General features: G+C 39.1%; 1 protein-coding gene across 3 annotated transcripts in view; it reads right to left on the bottom strand.

Annotated features, from left to right (window-relative positions):
* The window catches only part of LOC136776287 (5-hydroxytryptamine receptor-like), a 57,835-nt gene that overhangs the window by 11,858 nt on the left and 30,758 nt on the right, over positions 1-15,219 (bottom strand). For all 3 annotated transcript variants that reach the window (XR_010823047.1, XR_010823046.1, XM_066731709.1), the window contains exon 4: positions 1,949-2,092. Coding sequence is in view for 1 of the 3 variants with exons in the window: in XM_066731709.1 (XP_066587806.1) it covers positions 1,949-2,092 (144 nt within the window). In the remaining 2 variants the exon portion in view is untranslated. The remainder of the gene's footprint in view (positions 1-1,948; positions 2,093-15,219) is intronic.

Below are 15,219 nucleotides of genomic sequence, written 5' to 3'. Positions count from 1 at the left end.
CTGATATTGAATTCATCCGTATGGAATATTATTTTATTCAGTAATTGAAATATTTTTTTTTTATCAGTTACGTCTCGTACCGTCTACATAAAACAATGTCGAATTCTGGCAATATTTAGGACAATTTTTACGGAACCGTTTGTGAAATGATTGTGACGGTGGAGAGAAAAGTAGAAAGTGAGATTTAAAGCTGGAATTAGTTCAATATGTTCAGGTGAATTTTTTTGTGTGATTCAAAGAAAGGACCATTGAATGAATGCAATTAAGAGACGAATGATTGCAACTTGTCTATCGAATCGAAACGTTGCAACGACACCGATAGTACACCTCGTTCCAATCCTACTGTGTAGTGTGTAAGCGTGTGCATGAGCGAACAGTGGACTAAATGGCTGCGTTCTATTCAGATCTCTCTAGTACCTGATGCTGTATGCGACGAGTATAATTTTATCTCTGACAATGCAAATGTATAGACAAAGTCTAACTGGTACTCGCCCGATTATAAACTTTAAAACGCGCGATCGTGCATCAGAAAGCTAACTGAGTAAAGCCAACAGACAACGAGAGCAATCGAGCTAAGTAAACAACAGTTGGCGGAGTACGTTCCTGAACAATGTCGATTTATATTAATTGTTCGCAAATTCTGGTATATTCAGGTTCCCCCCTTAATATAATCACAAACATCCAATTAAAGCACTTCAACAATATGTATTGTTTCAAGTTACATAGAATGCCATTATCCTGCTGGTCCTTCCTATTTTCCTTTGGTATTTGTTAATGCTAATGCGTGATTCCTTTCGTTAAATCCAACTCCGCCTCCTACCAACTTCGCTAATGAAATGCAACCGTAAATGTAACCTTTCGAGAGTTTTAGAGTTGTTAATTTTAGAGTTTATATTCTTTACTATTATCAATTTTCCTTAATTTTGACGAAAAATGCATGTTTGCCAAAAATTTTTAAATAGTACAAATAAGATAAAATTGGTAGTTGGTCTAAATATATTTTATTTTAATAGGAGTGTGTAATATCAGAAATAAAAATAGAATGTGCAGCGCTTCTTTAAAAAATTAGGGTGCTTTGCCTGAAATTTTGCACAATTTTAACGAGAAAATATGCAAGGGAAAGGGTGGAAAAATTCATTGAAGCAACGCTCTTGGTAGCTTTTAGAGTTTAGCTGCTCTGCGAGAGTGCCTTGCCAACTCTAATTTGCCAATCCGAAACAAGGACGCAGAATGACAGGAGTTTTTTTGAAGAATAGCGTATACTAGCAAAATTATCGAAGCGCCTGCTACAATCGAGCAGAAAAAGGGCCGTTTAACAACATTTTATATGCAAAAATGATTTGTTTTTAATAAAAGCATACGGATTAATGAAAGCCGATCTAGAATTCTGCATGACACCCATCAAATTCGATAAATTTGAGAGTAAAGCAAAACTAAATTGCGGTAAGCACGTGAATGGGAAAAATTAAAAATTGCGCAGCGGAGAAACAAAAGAATATTACAAACGTTGCACGCGATCGAAGGCCGCTAGAAAAGCGTATAGGAGATTAAATTTTCGTCGTAGATAGGTTTGGCACTGTCCTCGACATATTGGAATAGAAATATTTTAATAAAATCGATCACGGTATAAAGTTGTTTCCATTCGGCTTAAGTAACGTATGGGAGGGGCTGTTTGCCCGGATAAATAATTTGCAAGATTTTTTCGAGCTGCCATGACCCTCCAATATATATAGTCGTTGACATATAATTATGATTGGTCAGTATTCTTATACGAAAATATGTTTATTTAGGCAGAATCCATAAGAAAAATGTTGTCTGTGGAAACCCAATAAAATTACATTACGGTCTCATCTAAGTCGAGAGGAATAATTAAATATTAGTTGGAGCGGTTTAGGAAGCGAGAATGATTTTCCTGAGAATTTTTGTTAGATTAAGAAGGCTGATTAACCTGTATATAATTGAGATCGGTGACAGCCCAATATCTGTCGACCGCGATGGCCACCAGATGCAATATCGAGGCCGTGCAGCAGAGGACATCGCTGCTGGTCCACATGTCGCATAGTTCCGGACCCAGCGACCAGCGTGAGTTTATCTGCAATAAACAGAATTATCCATCATCCACTGGTCTGTCTCCTTCCCTCACACACGCAAACGCTTGCACACAATCTCTCGCTATCTCTCTCAGGCCATATCACTCTCTATGCTAGTTACATGCAGGCCTCTCGGATCAATGGTGTCATGGACACGTGATTCCAAGTGCGTCTTCGGTAATGTCTAACGCTGTTCAAGAACCCTTCAATGCCAGATTAAATCGAGACGCTTTCCGCCAAACGTCAATTTCCAACTCCGCGATGCACCGATCAAAACCAAAACTCATCGCAGTCTAATCATTTTTCCCGATCATCAAACTAATTTTAGAATGCTAAACGGCTCTGCAACATACTTGATTATATTGATCTTAGGAATCTGCTTAACAGTTGACGTCAATTGCCTGTATACATCGAGACATCACAAGCTAAATATGTCAAGTTTGCTTTAACGCACAACCGTAACTTTAGCGGAAGCTCAAAGCTTGTTTCCAAGTCAATATTAATTTTAAAAATTTAGCAAATTTATTTTCATAAATAGCATTGATTCTAATTTTTTTATTTCCGATTGCTCCTGTTTGCGAGATAGGATAATGATAATAAGCCAAATCAGATTAACGCCTTTCGTACGGGCAATCATTATCGAATATTTTCTTCAACCGGTTGCATGGTATGCAATGAGCCATGGTTAAATATTACACTGAATATAATCAAGAATTAATGGGAATGCAATTTGGTAGGGAAAACGCTGAGTGCTCTTAATTACATTAACGAGGGCTGTGATTTATGCGTACCTACGTTATTACGTCAACGCGAGGGTAGCGAGGAGTTAAATACCGATGGAGTTTACGCTTACTGGCACGTATTAATTTGCTCAGCCCAAAGGTATGTACGGTCAAACGGGCTACCGACGTCCACCCACTCCTCACCCCCTTTAGCTCGTCATTCGTAAGATAACGTCCAGAGACTCCCCCCTCCCTCGATCAGATCTCTAATATTAACATTGTTCACTCAACTTTTTAATTCTTTTTCTCACTGATTATCAGGAACATCTTTTATTCTCTTTGTCGTTATATCTATCGAACATTTTCCCTCGACTTTTTATTAGAAATAATTAAATATAGAACTTTTTTTCTAGAGAAGAAAATTAATTTTCCAATTTCCCTAAGCACCTCAATCAGCCTTTTAATTCAATGCTTCTAAGAGCTCTGCTATTCACCCAACTTTTCTTTTAAATTCTTTTTTACTCCATTTGGCTCAACGTTTTTGTGCTATGTTTTTTTACTAATAGATTTTACCTCTTGAGCTTTCATATTTTATGTGCCCGAGCTCGACTGCGCGCATTTGCCAATTTTGCCGAGTGGCTTTAATGCACGAATTATTTTACTTATCGTTCCTTGTAATCCTGACATTCCGAGTTACGATAGACTTCAGGCACATACAGCAGCCTGCAGTTTTACCCACCCTCGAGGTAAGCGTCTGGTAATAAATCACCCGATACTTTTGTTTCTGGCGATAAATAAATTTAGCCAAATAAATTTCAACGATAATTTATCGAAAAGCAACAAGCTGTGAATGAACGGGAGAGAATATTGCGAGAATAATCGTGCTGGCTAGATTAATTCCGCGTGCTTAAATTGAATGTCAGTAACAAGCTTCTCGTGTGAAATTATTGGTAAGTTGGAATAAAATCCAACGAGGCAAAAATATATAAACATTTAGAGAAAGCGTTGACGCTACCTATCAAAGGGATTCAAATTATTTTTAACTGGATTTATTTTATCGTTGTTTTTGTTTTCTATGTTGATTATGACATGGTTAAAATTATCACTGTAAATTGAGTTTATTTTTATAAAAATAAGTTGCTTCTCGAGTATTTGTAGGAAATAAGTCTGATTGAATGGTGGAAATAGTTGAAGTGATTTTCCTTGATATGCGATTTCAATTGTTTCCCTGACAACTCGATTTACGAATCGACTCTTGGCGAGATTGGCGCATGGCGCACCTGTCACAATATTGTGTTGACGGCGTTAAGTGCTGCAAAACGATATCGTCACATTCATCGAACTGCCCCTTTATTCTCCTATGTCTATGTCTCTGTGTTTGTATGTATGTGCGCAGTATATATGATCGCATAGAACTCGCCACACATTACAATTTCCAGTGTCATCAATTACTTCATTTTGCAAGTGGAAAGCGGAGTATTGACAAAATCTTATTCTATTGTACGCAATAACAGTACGTTGGAAATCAAGGCTTTTCCATACACAATAACATTAATTGATCGGAAAGATGGAATATCGCGAAGCATTTGTAAGGCCATGAATGAATCGAGAAGTATTGGTATATAGATAAGTTACGTACAAATAAATCTAAACAAAATAAAATAGTTTAAGGATTGCACACTTAGATTCGTACGGTAGGAATGGCAAATCTGCAGCGTATACAAAGCAGTCTCTAATGAGCCGAGTTGGTAGTGGGACTTGCAGCAATCAGTACACAGTGGAATAAGACTTTAACGAAGTTAGTCACTGTGGAAGTTGTGTCTCGTAGCTGAAGTATCGTACCATCCAGATATATACGTGTATCTCTTCGAGCCTTGGGCGAGCACTGAACGCGAGAGGATTGCCCTGTTTCAAATGGCAATTTCCAATTTCCATTCTCCCCTGAAGATGCAACAAGATTTCGCGCATTCAATTTTCAATTAGTTCGGAGAAACGCCACAAGCCTACACCGCAGATTAACCGGAAATAATTTTATTTGGACAAAAATAAACATTGTCAACTGTATTGCAATATTTGCAGAGTGCAACGACCGATGATGGTTAAGAGTCAAGTGAGGTATATATAATATCGGGGTATATATATTCAGGACAGAAGGATGTCTGGTCCATTAAACAGATGAATACAAAAATAATAAGACAACTGGCAAGAAATGGCGAGGAGTCTACATAGATTGGCAAGACACTCGATCGAAAAACATTGTCGTCGAGGCGTTTAAGAGGATCTAGGATACGTGGAGGTGGGGGGTTGGGGGGGGGGGGGTGGAGGAGAGCAGAAGGAAAAGTAGTAAAGAGGACAGGCAGGTTGGGTGAGCAAGAAAGTCGATTGGCACTCCGAAGTAGACTCCAATACTACCGATGGACTTTCAAGCAGGCATCCATCAGTTTACGCCTACACATTCTCCGCTCTCAACACTTATCAACATCACTCTCACTATTTTCTACCCCTACCATTCTCCCCTTTCTTCCTTGCCATATCACCTTCCGACTTACCCACACCATCGAACCAGTTTTCCCTTTCGACCTCGTCCCCGTTTCCATCCACGTGGATCCCACCAACGAAACTATACGCGATTTTTAACACTCTGATAAGCACGGGAAACGTCCGAATTCCAAATACCATAAACTACACTGTTTGACTTTTCCGAATCAAATATTGCTGAGACTATTTGGATTCGGCCGAAAACCAAGAATCCATTCTCCGAATTATTCATCCAACAAAATCGCTACTTCCCCAACCGGGGGCTTTTAGTTTTATCTGATGCTCCCAGATTAAGTTTTTGCCTTTTACGAAATGATCGAGTGCTTTTATAGGACACGAAGCACTATCGCTCAAACGTTCTTTCTTCAGTTCCAGCATAGAATATACAATACTGACAGTTTTTCATTTGCTAAACCTGTTGGTCAAAAATTGTCCATCCTATCCACTTGCAGCTTCTTCTAATTTACTTTGGTAACGAGAAGTTTGAGTTCCAAGATTAGGATATTGTGCCTCTGGATCGCGATATTAGCAGTGTGTAGCGGTCTGACGAATCGTTGACTCGACCTACTGGTGTTAGAATTCGAGGGTTGTAAAGCCATATATCGTTATCGTGCGTATGTCCCGGCGGCGTTTAATTATGTAGTGTGGAAACTCTAACTTCTAATATTAGTTTTGTTAAACTTGAATCACTGTCATTTTCCTCCGAGGGTATTGCCACTTCCTATCGGACAATGTTATCTTTCGGTCTTACGTAATCCTTCAACGTTATCCGATCTTTACCTATTCGAACATTTGTCAAATTAGATACGAGAGTAAACAACAGTTTGACTCTTTATCGTCGGAAAGCAAAACCGAGTGAATTCTTTGTCAAAGTAGAGAAATATTTTTCTCAGAATTCTCTTCCCTGTCGTATAAACAAATCATTGCCGAAAGGAATAGTATGCTTTTTACCAAAGTTTGCTCAGGGCTTTGTTTCACCGATATAAACAGGAATTCTTACCAAAAGAAATTGTTTGAGTTTCGCGTAAGTTTTACGAACCATACGATTCGTTCCTCTTTTCTTATATCTTTCGTAATCTTTAGCAGTCAGATAGGATTTTCTCGTAATAGCTTCATTGGCCTTACCTCGCACGGAATGAAAGGACAACTGACAGACTCGTCAGATGTCCTGACAGTGATGGACCGTAAAGCGAGTCGCTGTCGGATAACCTTTCACCAACAAGAAAATTTCAAAACGGTCGAAGCCCACCAGAAATGGATCTTGATAAATTTAAACTTAGGAATTATAGTGTAAAATGAGTAAATCACGAGCATTTACCTATAAAATTATCAAAATCTCATAAAAATATCAGCTTCTAACCATAAACTGAGTTTTTCTTGCGAAAGAGAAAGTAGCCGGTGGAAAGGCTTGGCAAACCAGTTTTCATCAATTTTTAGGCTTTGCTCAATAACTTGACAAAGCGGAATTCGATAAAAACCGATTATCGATTCCTCCTTACGAGAGCATCAATTTTAATATTGGCCAAACGTGTATTTTACTCATGCCTTGAGTTCTCGAATGCTAATTCTAAAATACGAGCCACGTGAATGGAGTATGAAAAATTAAGGACGAACATTAGCCGATTTATCGAAGCAAATGGAAAAACTTTTTCAGGTCATTTTGAGGATAAAAGTGGGCGAGAAAAAGAGACTCAGGCCGATGCAAGTTCCGTTACGACGTGAGAAAGAGAGATACGATATCTGTCTGACAGGTTGTGCTTCGCGAATGGGCAAAGATTGATGCTTTATATTGCTAAGCGCGCTTCAGTTATCCGCCAAACTCGATACAACTCAATTGCCCATGAATCCTTGATCAACAAAGTTTTCAAACTCGACGGGAGTTAACGCCTTTATCTCGATCAAATTAGTATACTTAAGATCCTGTTTTAAATACCCAGCTTTTTACTGCAAAAAAGAGAGAGGAAAAGTACATTACTGCAGTTTTTCGCGTTGGCTTTTCAAGGCGCACTGCTGAAATCTGGTGGAAAATTTCCTACGTAGGAATATCAGAAAGCAGTCGAGTATCGCATTAAATTTCCAGTCGACTGCATAAAACGTGTCTACGTATCCGTATGAAATACAAAGAGATACTCATCTCTGGTATAGCTGGCAGGAAAACTTTAGTCACTCCTTTTCACAATGCTAACTTAACGAAGCGATAAACCGAGAGATCCTAGCCGCCATATTTACCGGTGTTCAGGGTGACTCGACGCTTTCCCGATGCCAAGAGACTCTCGTTCAAAAAACCCCGAGTCCTTCCCTTAAAATTTGATGAATGATCCTGATGAATTATTGAAAGACGAAATTTCTTCCTGCCAACGTCATTTCCTACCTTTACTACTGACACTTCGCTAATTACCAAGGTATTCATTTGACAGTCGTTAATATCGTCGAAAATCCCACGGTTCTTTCTGGCGAGAACTTTATCTGGAGAACATAAAACCATCCGAAAAATGATGTAGCCGTGTCGAGGTAACGTCAAGTTCTTTTGAATTAATCCTGAATGATGTTTTTTCGGAAGGCAGTGAATTGAGAGATGTAGGATGCTTTAAGAAGGGAGGCAAAATGTCAAGGATAGAAGTATTTCGAGCTTTCAATGTCCATCTTGAACCTTGGAACGTAAGTCTAAGCAGGTAGATCAAAGTAAGCAGAACTATTAGACAAGCTGGAGTGAAGTATGCGGAGCGTTCGTCAACTTCAAAGCAAAATAGGGTAGTCTGAAACAATGGGTGTTATGCGGGCCCTTAGCAAAAGGTCGATTGATGCAGTAATTATCAGTATGGCTGGAAAGATAACAGCGATAATGTGTGTAGCTTGGAAGGCTAATACCCGAATATGAATAAATAGAGCAGGGAGAACGTTCGTTAGACTGTGGCAAAGAGATTATTTATTCCTTGCTCCCCCGGTCTCTGGAAGATCTAAGTGGCACATGGCCTTAGGGAGCAGCCGAGGCAAACTTGTAAATCTCTTGGTGAAACTAAAGTTTTCGGCGTCTTTGCCAACTTCATTCGCCTGGATTCTCAATGTCACTCAACTCTCCTAAATTGATTTTTCTCAGTAAAACAGTTGAAAAATTAATCGGCCAGATACTCAATCAGACTCATTCTCTCCAACTTATTGTTCTAAAATTGCACTAACTATTCAATCCTCCAATACTCCATTACTCTCTCCAGCTAATTAAATCAATTATTACACTTGATAGTCCGTAATTTAATAACCGAAACATAGTAAATAACTAGAAAGTTGATTTTACCAGAATAAAATTGATCCGTCTGTCAGACTTCTCGCTGGGTATATCGTAAAATAATAATAATAATTAATCCAAATGATTGCAGATAGAGTGCTCGGGGTTTTCTTGGGATAACAAAAGACAGATTGGCTATAGGCATTTGTCGATAGACGAATTTAATAATAGTAGATAAGATTTGGAGGGGAACGGTACCAATTCTCGTGATCGTATTGACAGAAGAGATGACGCTAGGTACTAGCGAATGGTGCGACGAAAATGAAGGGATAACCCCTCCTAGAATACTCGAGATAATAAAAAGCTACGTTGGAAATGGGCCAATAAGAAAATAACGTGGATATATACTAGTACGACTGAAGCCATTTCTCCTTTGCGTAATCGTGGAAAACTGGGAAATATAATAATTGTGGATGCTTGAAAATTATTTCTGCAAATCCGAATATTATGAACGGATGAAAATGATGAACAATAAACTGCGTCGTAACGGTGGCAGCCTTAAACCCTTATGCTCTCCGCGCATTCGTGGAAAAGTGGAAAAATGGTCGATCCTTCATCCTTCAGCGACCCTTGTAAGCCATCTGGTAACATATGGCCAATAGGCAAAGCCTCGAAGGCATTAGATACCGAAAATGCGAAAGGTTAGAATTATGAGACTCGTCGACAGGGCGAAACACGTGGAAAACTCGGAAGGGAAAACTCTCGTGCGAGCTCGGCTAACTTCGCTGAAATTGCTTCCCTGGAAATTCCTCGAGCATACACACGCATGGTCCAGGCTGTTTCACCGGAACTAATAAACTCACTGCTCGCTCCATTTTTTATGGACGGTCAAGAGAGAGAGAATTCCTACAGCAGGTCATCAGCATTTTTCCTCCGTGAGCCGTCAGGTTTTTCTTCGCTCGTTTGTCGCAAGTTTCACGTTCGCAGAGTGACGAATTATTATCTAGGAAAAATTAACAAAGAAGCACAACAAGCATTCTTCATCGTTAAGTTGCCAAAATATAGATCTTTTTTAACGAAAATTCCAGACGATTTTAATAGCAAAGGAGCTCCGTCTAGTGGCTCCCTTACTGTGATATCACTGAAAGGTCTCCCGTATCAACGTTTTATCACGTTTGATGCAGGAAGGGTGAAAATAAATGGATTCTTGTTCCAGGCGCTGAACTGCAACGGCCAGAAGCTGGCAGAAATTAGTCAGGGTTCGTCATGTTTTTTCCTGGGTAACATATGGAGGTTGAAACCCCTCTTGACATTAGCATCGTACGACACACAGGGCGAGGTGGTAGAATTATGAGTCTCATCAGGAGGGAAAACAAAGAGAGGTGACTCGAGAGGGAGAGGTTAGGCCTTGAAAGGCATCCGGAGTGCTTTCACTAGAAAAAGACAGAATCCCTAAAGTTCGTAAGCAGAAAACATCGCATCGTTCTACTCTCCCTTGGGCAACCCTTCTCTCTCCCTACTCTTATTTAATAGCACCCTATATAAATAATGGCTCTGTCAAAATGCAAATCGAAAGGACTCATCTGCCCCGCTCTTCTTCGATAGACGTTCTCCTTCCATAATTTTCGTAACAAGCACTATTCAGCTTAGGATGGTGAACATTTCTCCAAGAAGATATTTTTTCACGTGATTTTGTTGATTGATTAGGGCAGTGTTAACGTTAAGACGTGACGAAATTTCTCGGTGAAGTAAATGGGAAATTTTGTCAGCTTTACTGGTGAGAGTCGGAGAGGAAAAATCGTGTAAGATCTAATAACGTACTTTTTTCTCGAGTCGCCACTTATTTCCCCGCGGTGCACACATTTTGGCACTTACTTCATCCACGGCTTATGTCATAAGTCGTCCGGCGTTTACTTTTTGCGGACCCTTTGGCTTACTCCGTAAGCCACGTAAAAGTTGTCACTCTCAGGGACGAAACGCCGTGCTTTTTCCAGCCGGAAGGATGCTACACGTCATAAGGCTCCGCCATAAGCCACTTAAAAGTGAATTATACAACATTGCAAAAATAAATCAAATCGGCCCTCCTTCGAATAGGCACCCGCGAAATATTTCCTCATATCCGGCTCTTTTCGTGGAAATATACAAGGAAATGCAATGAATTTCAACGGGACAGAAAATTTTTCTGCAAATCGATAGCTCAACCTAAACCAGCACTGCTTCATTGAATGAACCAACAAAAGTTTTTATTTCGTTTCGTGACAGAATGTTGCAATCTGTCGAATACCAAGGGCAATAGTCCCAGTGGAAGAATAAAAATGTTGACTTGCATGCAAATTATCCAATAATTCGATAGTAACCAACCCTCAAAGGATATTGGAATACGTATTATTACGTGCCGATAAAAATGCAAGGTGAAAAATGTAGTATATTTCTCTGGCGGTTAGCTCGCTTTGAACTTTTTTCTCTCGGTCGAATCTCCAGAGCCTGGCGCTCGAAAGGAAATGATGAAAATTGACCTTCTCTTCTTAATCGAAAAATGCTGGATATAAGAATGGAGTTAACGGAAAGTCGTCCTATGGAATAAAATATTCTATAATCGTCAATATTTATGTGAAAGGCTGATTCTGACAGAAGAAAGGAAAGAATGAATATTAATCTAAAAATGTAAATAGGCGACTTTTAATGGTAGCGAATATTTCATACGTAAAGTGTGGAAAAGCTGGCGGTGCTCGCGGTGTAATGATTTAAAAGCTCGTCGCTTTTTCGGAACATTGAAAAGGTGCTTGGCTGACTCTGGCAGAAGCGCGACCGACTAAGAGCTTCCGGCCACTGTTCAAGACGTTTTTAACAGGAGTCCATAAATCTTATACTTTGCGCCACAAGTACACAGCATCTCTAACTAATCTCTAAATACTTTCCAGAAATCTATGTCTTTATTCTTTCTTTTTCAATGAGGCATATAATTGGATTTAACAGATCTACGATGTAGACAATAGAACGACGGTATTGGTAAGTCAGATAACTAATAGTGGTTCATAGTAATGATGTAACAACATTGATTACGCAACATATATACGTCTCTCGATAATATGACTGAAATAAAAAATAGGAACGTTTGCTCAAATGTTTTGGTTGTAAAATCAATCTCTCGTTCCTTCATCCACTTTATTTCTTCACTTAAATCCTGCTGTGTGTTTTATATAATGCTTAACGAAGAATGTTTCGGCAGAAAATTGAGATAAAATGGAACAGGAAATTAACTAATACAAAATAGGTGTAATTATGTGAGCATTGGAGAGTTTTATTTAACTTTGCAAAGTATACTTTCACGTAAAACTTTTCAATTTATTTGTGTTGCTTTTTAAATGAAATATCCTACCTTTTCTAGGCTACGAAAATTTATCGTCTGACACGATAAATCGTGGCTTCGGAAAAAATAAAATTTTATCGCCTTTTATCAATGGCCAAGAGTAGAGGCTCGGTTAAATCATAATACGATTACTTGTCTGGCTGGATTTCTCCATCGTTCAAAAATTTTCAGATGGATTTATATCGTATACCCTAACCGTACGGCGTAAAAACTGCTCTAGTCAAGCGAAACAGGATGACGGGTCACGTAAAAGAAATCCAATGTTTTTCAAGCATGTTTTTTCAACGCATTGTCCGATTCCAAATACATGATTTCACCATAAGCTTTGTGCTAGATAATAATTCTAATTTCTTTCAGGTAAGTAAACCAAAAACGCCAAAGTTTCTCTCAACAATGGATGGATTTAAAGAACTGCACCTTTAAGGACAACGGCGTTCTGTAATAGTATACAGAGTCCCTCTTTCTACCCCCCCCCCCCCTCCCACCCTTCCCCACATCCACCTTCTCTCTCTTCGTTAAAGAGTTGGTTTCTGAAAATAGTTTACGTGCCCCAAGTCTCCCAAACAGGAACTCTTCGGCAAAGTGAGAGTTTTTAGTCCCTTAAGAGAGTTCCAGGACTCAGCAACTCAGACGTACAAAACGCGTGAAAAAAGACTTTAACCGCCAGCTACTCCATAAAGCATCAAAACTTCTCATACTATCCTCTTCAACTTTAAGCTCGACTTATAGTTACACTCTTAATCCACTGAATGTTACATGCACCTCCATCGACTTTCACCAAAATTCTCTCGGAACAAAATTTTCACACACACACATATATATATATATATATAGTAATAGTTTTATTAGTGCGTTGTCCAGAATTTCCGTGGAAAGGAAAGTTTTGGAAAATCACTTAACAATCGGTGAAATCAGGCGAATGAGTAAACACGAATCGAAAGGTTAACAGGTCTTATAGTGGAAAATGATTTGTCGATAAATTTCTGCGAGATAAGCGTGCAAAGGTTCGTGTTACACAGGGCGGATTTATCGGATCGACAGGCGAGTCTCGTGAAGTTTCGGTGGAGCTTACAGTCTCTTCGGCAAGTTTTAACCCGAGGACGATAACTGCGCGTACAGCAAGTTTCACCGTGACGCGTTAAGCCCTCGGCGCGTTTTAGCTCCGACGTCTACATTGAAGGGCAAACTATCCGAGAAACGGTGGGACGTTGGTGAGGGACCGGGTCAGAATGCAAAAGCACGAGACTTGCTCCTTGAGACTTTGGACCTTTCCAAACAAAGATTACAAGCTAGGACCAAACAAACCTAGTCGTCGAGGCCTACGCTAATATCCATGTTGCTAATTTTCCTTCCGCAATTCGTTTAATTAGCTGATATGATAATGAAATTCTCTCAAGTGTCTCTAACATACGGTAAAAATAAGGGAAATTTTTAGCATTTCTTCTGAAGAAAACAAAACTGTCAACATTAATAATAGACGACTCTCGCGTCGTCTATGTGTACACGCAGGTTGATATAGGTACTAAAAGTTGGGCAACAAAATTATACCATAAATTCCTTCCCAAAGGACACGTAGCATAGGTCATCCACCGCAAGTAAAACTAAATTGGTTTACCGTGTCAAGTATCTTTGGCTCCCCGTTTAATTTTCCCGGCGCTCTCGTCAAAGCATTAAGCTAATGAAAATATTAATTTATCCCTCAAGACAATTTGTACAAGGAAAATAAAAGTCTGAGTGTAAAAAAGCGTTACACGTTTCTTCGTTTAGATATATTCGGATACCGTTGCCTTATAGATTAAATAATTTATTCAGTCAGATGGTTGAGAGGGTACAGGTACTACGTTAATAATGGTAAACGATTATTCTCATATGCATTTAAAAATATTTTTTTGTTTTAAATTGGATGGAGGAGATTTTTACTCGCAGGTTACTTTAATGTTTTCACCGAACATGTTTTGCTGTGAGAGATTATTTTTAAGATAAGATATTATATTGCAATGATGCACGTTAATTTGAACAATGGAAGACAAGTCTTAGCGATTCATTGTTTCCTTCGCCATTGTTATCGCGCTATCTCTGGCTCGATATTGCGAGGATAAAAGGAACTTGGTGGAATTATTGGCTCGGCTTTTCTCTCTAGTGGCACGCGTCATTTCCGATGAAACGACCTCAGCGGCGACGGCTTATTATGCAAAAAAAACCGGCGGTCTTCCTCGAGTGGTTATTGATAGGGATGTTACGCCGTTCTCGTAAAGGGAATATCCAACGGCAAATCATCGTCCAATCTAAATCGCTCCAGATGCGTTTCACTGGCCAGATCGATTAAAGCTGAATAAAAATGGTCGTCGAAGCTTGTCGAGATTTATCGAAATCCTTTCAATTCCCCGCTCAATCCTACAGAATCTAGTAGCCTATTGTAATGTTTAACTGTAACCCTGTAAACTTTTTATACGATGATTTTCAAAAATTTACTTACTAATTATGTGTATGTCTCACTTTACGTGTTTAAGAAGGCTGCATTGCATAGTTTCGGAAGGACCAACTGTTAGCAATGATCATTAAAAGTTATGGTACGTGGAATAGCATAGACCCTGTATAGTTTCTGATATGAGAGGATTTCACGCGAGTCCTTCTCAAATCAGGATAAACAGCGTATCTCTTCCGCTGTAATATTAGTTCCCCGTATAGCAGCGAGCATATTAAACCATTCCTAAATATACGCGCACGCTCTGTGCATTCAGCTCGAGCAGAGGCCCACTTAAAAGACTAAACCAAGCATCAACTTCCGCTGGTATTTACTTGCACGAAATATAGGAAAATGATACAAACTTTTATAAGAAATTAATTATTAATTTGTTTTTTATTTGTGATATTCTCCCTCTTCCCCCTTCTTTTCTTCGACTGTTTGAATGATTCTTAAATAGTCTTTTTGCATGATTCAGTGAGTTTAAAAATGTTCATCCGGGTGGATTTATTAATAAATCGTTGAATGTACACGCGTCTACGGTAGTGCGATATACCATGGCGCACGTGAATCAGCGATAATCGCGCTGATCCCAGAAAGTGGCTTCGCGGGAATCAACGAAAATCCTGCAAAAAGCAAATCCTACAAGAGCAACCAACATCGTCGATTCATCCTCGTTACTTCTATGTTGCGTTTAAATCTGACCTGACCAAACCAACAAAAACTTTTACTTGTAGGGTCATACGGTTACTCTACAATTTTCTTCAAAATCAAAGAAAGTTTCAATCTCTTTCAAGATAAAATTATAATAT

This window comes from Prorops nasuta, unplaced genomic scaffold (assembly GCF_024137725.1).
Source record: "Prorops nasuta isolate Cenicafe-Biocafe unplaced genomic scaffold, Cenicafe_Pnas_1.2 PNAS00009, whole genome shotgun sequence".
Classification (NCBI taxonomy): domain Eukaryota; kingdom Metazoa; phylum Arthropoda; class Insecta; order Hymenoptera; family Bethylidae; genus Prorops; species Prorops nasuta.
This window is presented reverse-complemented; position numbering and strand designations above follow the sequence as displayed.